At 44.4% G+C, this 12,301-nt stretch overlaps 1 protein-coding gene across 2 annotated transcripts; it reads right to left on the bottom strand.

Moving 5' to 3' along the window:
- Window positions 1–66: 66 nt before the first annotated feature.
- aars2 (alanyl-tRNA synthetase 2, mitochondrial (putative)) lies at window positions 67–12,288 on the bottom strand. Of its 2 annotated transcripts, none has more exons than XM_066696871.1 (22): window positions 11,951–12,288; window positions 9,979–10,167; window positions 9,353–9,498; window positions 8,078–8,269; window positions 7,438–7,582; window positions 6,903–7,048; window positions 6,316–6,424; window positions 5,968–6,006; window positions 5,759–5,870; window positions 5,448–5,575; window positions 5,101–5,245; window positions 4,367–4,536; window positions 3,876–3,989; window positions 3,527–3,667; window positions 3,105–3,242; window positions 2,657–2,760; window positions 2,110–2,218; window positions 1,669–1,791; window positions 1,423–1,533; window positions 1,060–1,143; window positions 768–878; window positions 67–386 (listed from the first exon to the last, which is right to left on the bottom strand). In XM_066696871.1, the coding sequence occupies exons 2-22, from the start codon at window positions 10,012–10,014 to the stop codon at window positions 219–221; spliced, it is 2,571 nt and encodes an 856-aa protein (XP_066552968.1). In that variant the 5' UTR covers window positions 10,015–10,167; window positions 11,951–12,288; the 3' UTR covers window positions 67–218. The 2 variants fall into 2 exon arrangements, with proteins under 2 accessions (XP_066552968.1, XP_066552967.1); XM_066696870.1 differs by lacking the exon at window positions 11,951–12,288 and adding an exon at window positions 10,699–11,502.
- Window positions 12,289–12,301: the final 13 nt, after the last annotated feature.

The following is a 12,301-nucleotide window of genomic DNA, read 5'->3' as shown; positions in this document are numbered from 1 at the left end:
GCCCAACAGAAAATTCATCCATTAGGCATTTCTGCAGTATTTCAGTACACAATAAATAGGCTCAAATCTTTATCAAATATTTTTATTATTATTATTATTTACTTATATAATAAAGGTTATTTACATATCCCATAAAAAACACATTGGAGCCAGCCGGACAGAAACAGAGTTAACCCCAGCGTTCCAGTGCACTGGTTCCGTCTGAAGAATAATGGCGTTCAATGCCGAGTTCTGCTTTGTGCAAAGCGTTGTGCCAGTTCTAGAGTTTCCTTGAGATCCACAGTGCTTCCTGTGCCCTTGGCCACAGTGGGGGAACCCCCAGCATTGCCCCCTATCTGGGTACACACAGCCAGGGCCCAGTCACCGGCAGACAGAGTAGTGCAGCCCTGCAAGGGAAAGAGCCGGGGTTTAACAAAAGGCAGAGCCACAGCCCTGAAGTATCACTATTGGATGAGGAAATGGAGCTGCACGGAAACCACACATAGTGAACTGACCACACTTCTAATTTAATGGATGTGAAATGAGAACAAGCATCAACCGGTCTGCTGCTCATGGCAAAGTTAATATATTAACAGAAGAACATGCCCCTACCTCAGTATATGAACCCTGTGGGGATTTCCAGTCTTTCACTCTGGCATCTGTTTAATCTTTCAGGTGACAGTTAATATTTAAATTCCTACCACATGTAAACTATAAACCATTAAAGCATTTCAGATAATAGCTGGTTCTGTCTACAAGGAACAAGCCCTGGCTGTTTGTCTTTTTACCTTGGGGACCTGACAGGCACACAGGACCTTTCCACAAGGCTGGTGGGACAGCAGCATCACGAATGCCCCCGGCGAGCGCTCGCTGTACTGATTCACGGTCTTCATTACAACCTGAAAGGCACAAGGCCGTACACAACAACTGAATCTGGATAAAGAGTGGACGTCCCACCAAAGAATTGCATGCTTGAACCGGAGAAAGGCTTTCTGGCCGGCTAGAGGTGACATCTGAAATAAATCGCCTCCGAATGATCGTCTTTTCACCCTACCGCATGAGAACAGTCAAGCCACGTACCGAGATGGAGTCAGCATCCACGGTGTCCACCACCAGTGTCTCGCTGACATGTTTTTCCAACAGAGTCTGCACTTTTCTAGTGGCCTGGAATTGAATACAAGTCATATTACAGTTAATCTATGTTCCTAAAAAAACTGTGTTCCTAAAAACTGACAATTCACATCTCAGGTCATTCCAGATCAAACATGCAGATGCTTTTATAAGAGAACTAGCTGTACAGCATTAGAATAAATCTTTTTTTTGTGCCTAGTTTTGATTTCTCAGTCCCATGAGAAATCCAGTGTTGTTAAAGTGGCAAAAATAAGAAGCCACTCATTCTTTAAAACCGAGAGCTGGTAGGTGCTGTTTGGATGCCTTCCCTACCTCTTTGGTCTCCAGCTTCCTGACAGCAGTGTTGGTGGTCCTCTGCAAGGCCTTCAGTTTGGCCTGGAGCTCTCTCCTCTGCCACTGTGGAATGGCTGTGCTGTCAACGGCCTGGAACACAACACACTCACTGTGACACCACAGCGCCAACCAGACAACCAGCCCCATGCTCTTCAGTCCGTTTATATCATAGATCGAATAATAGTCTCAGGACCAAAAATGGTTATAGACTAAGATGCTACATACGTCTGTCAGCTGGCCCACTTCTTTGGACAGCCTGTGTGCGGTGGAGAGGGAGGGGATGACCGAGGCCAAGCGCACCGAGAGCGATTCCACATCCTGTGCCAACGCCAGCCCAGCCTCTCGAGCCTGCAGACCAACAATAAAGAACAGGTCAGACTAGAGGAGTAGGTCCCACCCTTGGTCGCTGAGGGTCCCCGTGTCTGTGTCTTCTTGGTTTTCATTACAGCCCCAGTCGTGAGCACCTACTCACCTGGCAAATCTCAACCAGTTTAGGAGCTGAAAAACAGCCAGCTAGGTTGACACAAGCCAGATCAATTAAGGCCTCAATTAATATCTCAGTTGGAAATTAGGGTCGTGCAGGACTACTGCTGGGAACCAATGGACTAGTAGGGGAGTTTTCATATGAAGATCTACGAGACATTAAAACTCATGTCATGGCATCACCTCTCTGGCTTCCTCGCCCGTCACTGCCACAATCCGGCTGATCCCCTTCACAAGCTGCTTCTCGGCCACGATCACAAAATCCTTGATCTCACCAGTCCTCAGCAAGTGTCTGTCACCAACAGAAAGCAGTGCTGGTTAAGTCCGCAACCTCCCACCCACCAGCAAACAGAAACATGCGATTTATTGCTTAGTGCCGTCAGAGTATGACCCTCTTTGCTCACTCACTACTACTAACTTAATATACACAAGATGAACTGAATATGCGGCAGGGCTTGGAATTACGGGAAACGTCTTCAATTTGGGTAATACATTCATACAAAGTCAATTTGTGTAGAAGAAAATTAAAAAGGCATAAATCAGTCTTAAAATCATAAATGCAAATTTCTTGTCCGGACGAGTTGAGACAAAAAGCAAAACTGACTCACATTTATGAACAGTAGTAAGTGCGAGTGACAGATCAAATGAACTTCAGCGAAAACAATTAATTGACGCATGACTCATTTGTAATACGAGAATAACTAAATATGGCAAAAGAATACGGTCTTACGTGCCACAGCACAGCTCTACAGACGTGGGAAGGAGGCCGGTCGAGTTCACCAAGTCAGAGACGGGAACCCCCACTGATACAACTCTCACAGGGTCAGGGTACACCTGCAATACACAGACACGCCTTCACCCGAGACACCGCCATTCAGCACATCTGTGGGTCTACAATACAATCCACACATCCAGCTCTTGGACAGAAGATGGCAACCTCTGTGCAGTGGAAGAGTAAGCAGGGCAGGAAATCAATCTGGACTGGTTTAAGGCGGACATTTTTGTTTTTCATTCAGCCAAAACACATTGGTTAACATCCCGGATTGTAAACAAATTTCCACAACACGGATAAGATCTTGTTGAAGCCCGAAAGGCGCCATAAACGATAAACTTCACACCATTTATTTACTTTTCCGATTCTTTAGGTAATCTGATCTGATGAATCCACACAGGCGTACCTCATCCATGGTCCTCAACCCTTGTATTCCTCTGGCCAGCGTCAAAGGCAGCTCCTGAACGTGAACGTGCTCGTCTTTCTGAACGATGTCCTGTATCGTTCGTTCGATCTCTTGCAGTTGCTGGACACTCAGCGCTCCCTGCACACCACAACCAAGGATGGCACAGAGGGAAGGCTCAGACTCAGAATTTGTGCATTTTCCTTTCCTTACGGTGACAATTTTTAAGACCCAACATTCACTTCATAAGCAAGCCAGACAGTGGTCACCTGGACACATCCACAAGACTTTAATGAAGAGAACACTAATTAAACATGTTTCTCCAAGCATTTAAAGAACGTATTGATGATTATGAAGCAGTGAAGGGAAATATACGGTCTGCATACAGGATTTTTTTATTTTTACAAGAATCTCACAGGAACTACCTTGACACTGAAATCAAAGCGCAGCCTGTCCGAGGTGACGTGCGAGCCCCTCTGCTCCACAGCATCCCCGAGGGTCCAGCGCAGAGCAAAGTTCAGGATATGGGTGGCTGTGTGCTTCACCATGCAGGCCAGTCGCTGAGCCTGGAACACAGCAGCAAACAAACTCATCATCAGACAAAAGGACGGACAGACATACAGACAGACAGACACTGGCCACTGATAGCCATTCATTCTAGAATCTCTTAGATGGGCACCTGGGAAGTGGTTTACAGCTGTAAACACCAGCCACTCAGTTCTGTGAAGAGATCCGTCAGTCCCACCAACCCTTAATGAAAAGGCGTCTCTGTACCTCGTCCACAAACAGCCGGATCTCATCCCCAGTCCTCAGCGTCTCGGTGGCAGTCACCTCATGAACCACATACCCCCCGGCCAGCTGCACAGCCTCCACGGGGAACAGCACATCCTGAACACAGGGGGATAGCGAGTCACCTCCCTTTTCCGCTACTTCATCTGTTAGTCTTGATTCTGTTCTCTCTCTGAACTTTTAACTGTTATACAGGCTAAATTATTGGAAAGATTGGATTGTACAAAGACGTGGAGGAGGAAGAAAATTACAGGGAACTAAGCATTATTCCAGGAGCACCTCTTCTCATGGAACAAAATCTAAAACTATATAAATGTACATACACATAATTAAATGTCACAGAATGACTTCACAATGTTTACAATAACAGGCGGGTTTTATCAGAAGGCACCTTCTGGACCTTCACCCATTTAAATAAAAAATTGCTCACAGAACATACACAACCAGTTTCAAATGAAGAGTGTGTGGAGAAATACCTGCAGGCCTTCTCGAGTGAAATAGCCTCGATCATGAGTCTGGCCTCCCTGTTCTGCGTAGAAAGAGGTACGGTCCAAAATGACCCCACACTTCTGCCCCTCCAGCACCTCCTGCACTAGGGCCTGTCCGCAGTACAGCGCCAGCACCGTGGCCTGGCATGAAGGGAACTCTGGCAGAGGGAGAGAGACCCGGGTTGGAACATCTCCCAACTCCGCAACATAGGTCTATTCAGACAGCGCAGACTGGGAATTGAACAAGTAATCGGTTCCTGTCTGGTACAGAGACTCCTGGCAAGAAACCACCTTTCACATCAGTAAAGCTACTGTGAAGACCTGGCTGCCACAGGTAGACACTGCCAAGCAGAGGCCTCTTAGAAGAAAGGACACCACAGACTACTGAGCCACTGCAAATAGGCTATAATTCCATTACAGAAAATATTACGTCTCCCAATTATTGAAAATGCACGGATTTTAAGGAGTCAACAACTACAGTCGAGCAATCTTCCATTCTGAGCTTTGAGCATTCAAATTGTCCCTATTCATATCCTATAATTATCTAATGGTTATTCATGTATGTATACATTTATACACACACACCCTATTCCCAACATTAAAACATGTTATTCTGCCCTTTAGTACTATGGGACTTAGGACTATGTACAGACACTCCATTGCTTTACAGGTTTTTGTACATCTTAACTCTGTATCCCGGGATGTTTACAGCGGGGTGTTACCGTATCTCCCGTCCTGTCCCAGGCTGTACGTGTATTTAGCCGAGTCGTCGGTGGGCGGGACTTCCTTGCTGTGCAGCTCTGCCAGGCTGTGTAGGTCCACAGCCACATTGCTCTCTCCCTCAAAATGGGCCGCCTGGGACTGCAGCTACGTGAGAGTCAAACACCAGCACAGCAGTTCAGATAAAATGAACACATTGAATGTGAATAACTAAACAACAGAAATCAGACCATCAATTAAACACATTTTGTTTTGTTTACTTGTATTAATAAATCTTACACACATCAAGCTAAAAGGGCTATTAGTAATAATAAAAAGAGTGCTTAGAAACGGGTAATGCAGATAATACCTTTGCGTTTTCCAAAGCCAGTTTATTGAGTGTTTCTGTATCCATGGAAACCCCTCTCTCCTCCAGCATTAAACCAATCAGGTCGAGAGGAAAGCCCAGGTTGCGATGCAAGGCCCATGCCACCGCCCCTAATGACCAGGCCAGACACACGCGTCAGTCAGGCTGGTTAACAATGGCTCAACACACAACTTACACAGCCTCACACGGACATACAGGGCAAAACTTACAGAACTGCAATTACAATACCCCCCCACCCCCTCCGGTAGCTGGTCTGCTGGTCTCCCTGCATGAACGGTTGATTCACTCCATACCTGGGAACACCTTGCCGTCATCCATCTTCAGCAGTGTTCGGTCGATGACCCGGCGCCCCTGCTGCAGAGAGGACAGGAACTGGGCTTCATTGTCATTGATGATGTCCATGATCTGAAAAACACACAGATCACTCACAGACCGGCCAAACAGCAACAGAGGGTTTCCTGGGATGACGTTCAGTCAATGCAACACACTGAAATCAGCTTACCCTATTGGTTCCTGAAATCAGTTCTGGATAGGCATCACCCTGTAAGATTAAGCAATAAGAAATAGTGGCATTAAATATATAGTAACTTTTGCAAATGGCTCAGCTCAGAGCAGTGTTCTTCAAATCTAACCCTGTAGGGCTAGAACATTTCTGTTTTTTATTCCTCTTGAGCTCTTAATTAATTAAGTTAATTGATCTTAATTGAAGTAACGTGACCTATTTCTTAGGTCTAATGCAAGTGATGATTAAAAGAGGCCAAGAAAATCTGCAGGAGGGTGTCCATCGACAACTAGAATTTGAAGAGCACAGGCTTAGAGGAAAGAACAGTGACTGATGCCAGTATCCTACCAGAATGTGTGCCACAGTGGGTACCAGGCTGGCCAGGGTGCCTGGGGGGGCCTGCAGAACCTCAGTGGAGAACCTCACAGCTCGCCTAAGGATTCGCCGCAACACCAACCTGGCCAAGGACAGACACAGTCAGACCAACACTGCTCTCACCATTTGACCTCCATTACTGGACTCTGCCCAGACATAAGAGCATTTCTATACTTGACTTTAGCCATTCGATTTTAATTCTCCTTCAACCTCTGTTCCATTTTATGTCTTATTTATGTCACACATGTGCAACCTGTATCTAAACTGCCTGAAACTGATCTTAGGGTGCATACTGTTGTCATGCAAGTGTTCCGAAGCCACACTGAAGCCGCAAAAAGCCTCCTGGGAGTCCAACGCTTGAAATGTGGGGTCCGAGTATCTTGTTTTGATGGGGCTATCCTTGTCACGTCTTAAGAAAATACAGGTTTTATTCTGCTCTAGGTTGACCAGATTGTAAAAGCTGCTCAGCTGTGATCTATATGGTGCATCAATTGCAGAATGATACAAAACCTAATTTCTTCATTTGCACGTCTCCGGGGGAGAAGGGTACATTTACTCACTCGGCCCCTGACATGCCAGGGTAAACCCCGTCTGCGATGCACACCGACAGAGTGCGGATGTGATCGGCCAGGACTCGGTACGCCATGTCGACCTTCCCCACGTCGGCCCCGCCGGTCAGCCCCTTGTACGGTGGACATCTGGAGCTCTGTAACACGGTGATGTATTCAGACACAGGTCAAAACTAGCACAGGATTCCAGCCACTCGGGAAATGTGGATGTTAATGAAAAAGAACTCTGCCTTCATTATTACTAGCTTTTGCAGTGATGCAGCAACCATAGTGTTTGTCAGTTTTTAGTGAACACAAAACCACCACTTTACTAACCAAACCTGATTGACTGTTTCACTATTTCCCTCCTGACTGGCTCCACCCCCACACAATTAAGTGTTAATGACAATGTGCACAACTAGTTTGGTTGGATAAGGAAGTGACCAACCCTGATTGAAACCAGCACTCTCTAGACCATTGTGGTTGTCAACCCTGGTCCTCCAGTAACCCTGTACTGGATGGTCTATGCTGTGAGGAGGGGACTCACCTGGTGAATCGCACCGAGGAGTGGGGTGAAGAGGTCAGTGTCGTAGTTGGAGCGCTTGCCCTGCAGGACGGTGACGAGACGCTCTAGACCCATCCCCGTGTCAACACTGAGCGCAGGAAGAGGCCGTAGACTGCCATCAACCTCCCTGAGCAACACAGACACACAGACACACAGACACACACACAAAAAGAGTCAAGGCTGAGTGTGAGGCAAATATAAATGCTCACTTCATCCTGACATTAAAACGCAGTAGTTCTTTTGTCAGAAAGTGTTTTGAGGAAGAAAACAGCATTGGGGGCGGCAGACAGAATGAAAAAGGTTACAAAATATATATAACAAATAAACACAGCGATTATAATTGCAGGCCTAGACAGTTGCTTAATTGAATCTCATTTGCAATGGAAACCACTTTTGTCCCGGCTAACAAATAACAGAGGTGTTAATTTCCATAGTGGGACCTCCATTTGAGACACAGAGTAGAGAGGGGCTTTACTTTCACAATAGTTTGGCTTTGCATTTTGTCTCAGGTCAATCTTTCAGCTAAATACTAATAAATACTAATAGTAAATAAATACTAACAGACACTTTCCTTTGCCCTGCTTGGAAGTCGGTGAACAGAGCGGTTGGGTGGCAAACGCACCTGTTGTACTGCATGAAGACCAGGTTCCAGATCTCCACCACCTCTGGGCTGTCCCTGTTGACCAGAGCAGCGGCGTTCCTGCCCCCGCGGTGGTCGTAGTGGATCTCAGTGCAGGGCCCACAGGGACCCGTCTCCCCCATCTCCCAGAAATTCTCCCTCAGCCCAAACGGGAGGATGTGGTCAGGCTGGACCCTACAATCACAGACACAGCTTTACATACACAGGCAGCAATAAGATCGCTCCCACGATCATAACAGTGCAGACCATACACAGCACAAATGAGTCTGTCTGCAAAACAACACATGAAGGGAACGGCAACACAAAATATGAATCATGGATTGGATATTTCTATTCTACACCAAAGCAGAAAATGATAAGCTATTTTGTGGGGCAAATAACCATAACACAACAAAAGACAGAAATACAGGTTCCCATTCCAGCTAAATAATCATAAGATACTTCAGGGGTTGTTGTTGATATAATCTCAATGTTAGTTGTTTACTGTAATGCAATATATTGTTATGTACTGACAAACATACTGATACGGGGTTTGGAAGGAACATCTGGATCAAAATCAGAGAAGGGTGTTTCAATGTTAAGCTTCATGATGGGACTGTTTTTCTATCATGGAAACCTTGTGTAAACAAGTCCACATTAAACAATGAGGCAACAACTCACTAGACTGTTACAATAAACCCACCAAAATCAGGTTCACTGGGAAATAAGATCCCGCAACTGGCCGAGGACTGGAAAGGGTTGTTAAATTTTGCCTTTTTCTTATTAATAGACAGCAAAGTCTTGACCAAATTCTGTTTTGGTATTGTTCACTAATTTTGTAAAACTAAAAACTAAAATAAGTATGTTCATGGTATAATAATATGTCTGTGGAAAGAAAAAGGTAGAAAGGACATGTTTCATAAACTTGACAAAGGAGAGAACATGACTTTGGGTTTAATTACCTGACTCATTGGACAACAAAGATGTTTTAATGGGGAACTAATAAACTGTTCCTTCCAGCTATTTTAAGGATCAAACAGATAGGCATCTTGTAATGGTGTGATCAGAGAGAACATTACTTTTGGAGAAACTAAAGCTGACCGACATGACAATTAAGAACGTAGAAAAACTTCACATCTTTGTATGTAATTGTCTCCTGGTGCTGCTTTGGAAAATTAAGGAAAATAATCAAAGGAGTTGGAATCATCAAAGAACGAAGAACGGTTTTTATTCCCATAACTCTGTGTGGGGAGTCTAAGGGGGCTCACACACACTTACCCCAATCCCAGCCAGATCTCACGAGTTTCCTCGTCCACTGACAGCCCCAGGGTCGGCTCTCCACCGAAGTGTGATATGTAGAGTCGGTCTTTTGGGATTCCATAGACCTGAGTCAGGAGCTGCCAAGCCATGGCACATGCCTCCTCCTGCAGGAGTACAAAATCACGCATTCCTCTCTGAGGCAAGAACCTGTAATCACAAGCCCTTTACGACATGAAGTATCACGCCCCAGGAATCCACAGCAGAGACTCAGAAGAATCTTCTTGTGGCAGCAAGACAAGACATTACTAAGAAACTGAGTAAAGTTTAGAAGGCTCTTCCTTCTAAATCAGAAAGCAAATTTACCCCACTTTCTATGTATCATCAATAAGGCTGGTACAATGGTTCAATACTATTTCATTGGACTTCTTCCATGTTTTATAAGTGCTTTTAATGATATACCAGAATGATAACAGTGAATTGACTTCATATCCTAATAATGACCTTCAATATAGTAAGACGCGAGACGGAATAAAAACCAGAAACCCCTCAGAACCTCAGGGGCTGGAATTGCCTTGGTCTGATTTAAGAAAAATAAGAGGGAAGACACTGATGTCACGTCCTGCATGGAAACATCACAATGTCACCTTAAAGTAGTCTCCAAAAGACCAGTTCCCCAGCATCTCGAAGAAGGTGTGGTGGTAGACATCTCTGCCCACATCTTCCAGGTCGTTGTGCTTGCCTCCAGCGCGGACACACTTCTGACTGTTCACGACACGCCGGTACTGCGCCAGCTCTGAGCGGGGGTCCACTGTGCCCAGGAAGATGGGCTTAAACTATTGGGGTGAAATGGTGAAATAAACTTCAAAAACACATGCCTCTAAAATAAATTATCAACCAAAACAATGGCACAATAAGCAAGCCATCTCACCAGTGAATATAGTGTACTATGATTCACTGCACTGCCAAAACACAAAATCAACCTTTCTCAAGATGATCTGGAAACGTTAGTGTTGTAATTCTCCATCTGACAGCCCTCCAACACTGCCAACAGAAACTCGCTATAATTGTTCGTGTTGTTACCATTTTAATGTTGCTGCCAGCTTGCTCTTATATCGGTTGTAATCGGGGGTCCTTATCGAAGGGGATACGAGTGCTGAGTTGCAAAAGCAGACACCTTAATAACTCACGTCTGATCTATGAGATGTTGTGTATGATAAATTGCACAATAAATACAATCTAATTTAAAGCAATATACATCGTGTCATCCAAGTATCATTCTACTATGATGTCCTCAAATGCATTTCCTTAAGTAATCGGGAGTGGGTATGAATATTATTAATCTGTAGTAATGCATCTTTCTTTACCTGGTTCATGCCTGCATTGACAAACAGAAGGCTTCTGTCTCCCCTCGGTCGTACCAGGGACGACGGCACAACTCGGTGGCCATGCTGCTCTTTGAAAAACTCAGTAAATATACTCCGGACTCGTTTCGAGGTGAATTCGGTGGTTCCCGTTGCAAAGGAAAATGATAAAAACCTCCTATTACCCGTAATCGCACCTAGATATTTAATGCTTAACAACGCATTTGTTGTTTTGGGCAACATCATGTGCGCAGCCATCTTTGGGGCTGGCAAGCGCTGCCTTCAGGCGTCAGAGGTAGAACACATTTCTTAACCAATCAAATTACAGGAAACAAAACAGCTGCAGTACTAGTTCTAACTACCGTCAGTAGTAATAATAATAATTATAAAAGCATCTATTTTGATTGTTATTTAAAGAGTGATTACATAATTGCTTGATGGATTTGAGGAATTAATGCAAACAAGCTTTTGTGGAACATACGTGTGTCGTTGCTGCTGCTTTATAGACATAAATGAAATACGCACAATGAATGTGGTAATCTTAAAATAGATTAAACAGACAATTAATAACAATTAAAGCTATCAATAATGACAGCATCGACCCTTTTCTTACTTTGACTTCCGCACAAGATACACACCTTGATTAGCACGATTATCCGACTACTCTACTTAAAATATTGTTATTCTGGATCTGCGACACCAGCCAATAGTCTTTGTCTGTGTTGTAATAGTTTCGCCTACATCTGAGTGACTCAGCGTCTTTGAATTTTTGCAACAGACACACTTTTGCATTTGTGTGTGTGTGTGTGTGTGTGTGTGTGTGTGTGTGTGTAAAATGCACTCATCCAGGTCTATAATATCTGAATGGCTTAATGTGAGAGAATGAGGTATTTGACTGTAATAATGCATCTATGGTGTTGGATATTTCTAAAGGGCACACTTCCAAATGCATGGAAAATGGACAAAAGACTAATTGTTCCAAAACTATGTCTTCTTTTCATTGCATTGGCAGTTCAACGAGTTTGCACACCCCTATGTCTGATCATATAATGAAGTCATTCATGGTGCATCACCTCACAATATGAGCCTTCGTGATAACAACAGTTGCCAAATTGGCGAAGCCTAACCCTATACTATTACAGAAGAAATATAACTTCCCTATAACAATAATACAAATATATATAATTTGATCAAGTGGTTATACGTTTCCTTCGATTCTTATTAAGGAAATCCCGGATTCAATATCAGATCTTACATCCAAGCTCACTCAGGTGGCGTCAGTAGTTTTCCCTTCGTTTCGGCCAAGATACACCTTGAATCGACTTGAACTTCCATATAAGGGACCTGCTTTCAATCTGGATTCCTATTGGCTCCGCACAACCTGTTCCTTGCCGGCGTTTCTGTCAAGGAGTTCGCGGCTACAATTTAAACACTGCAAACATCTATAGATTGTCTTAAACTGCATAGGCAATGCATAAATAGATGACCGACTGCAATCATCTGTGCATTTAAACCCCACACACTCGGACAGTAGGTGAATTTAAGGTGCAAAGGTACATATGCTCTACCTTGACAGCTTTTGAAACCCGGAAATTAAACTGGCCTC

The sequence above is a fragment of the Amia ocellicauda genome, chromosome 23, assembly GCF_036373705.1.
Source record: "Amia ocellicauda isolate fAmiCal2 chromosome 23, fAmiCal2.hap1, whole genome shotgun sequence".
In the NCBI taxonomy this organism is placed as follows: domain Eukaryota; kingdom Metazoa; phylum Chordata; class Actinopteri; order Amiiformes; family Amiidae; genus Amia; species Amia ocellicauda.
The sequence above is the reverse complement of the archived record's forward strand: the minus strand, read 5'-3'. Positions and strand labels throughout refer to the sequence as shown.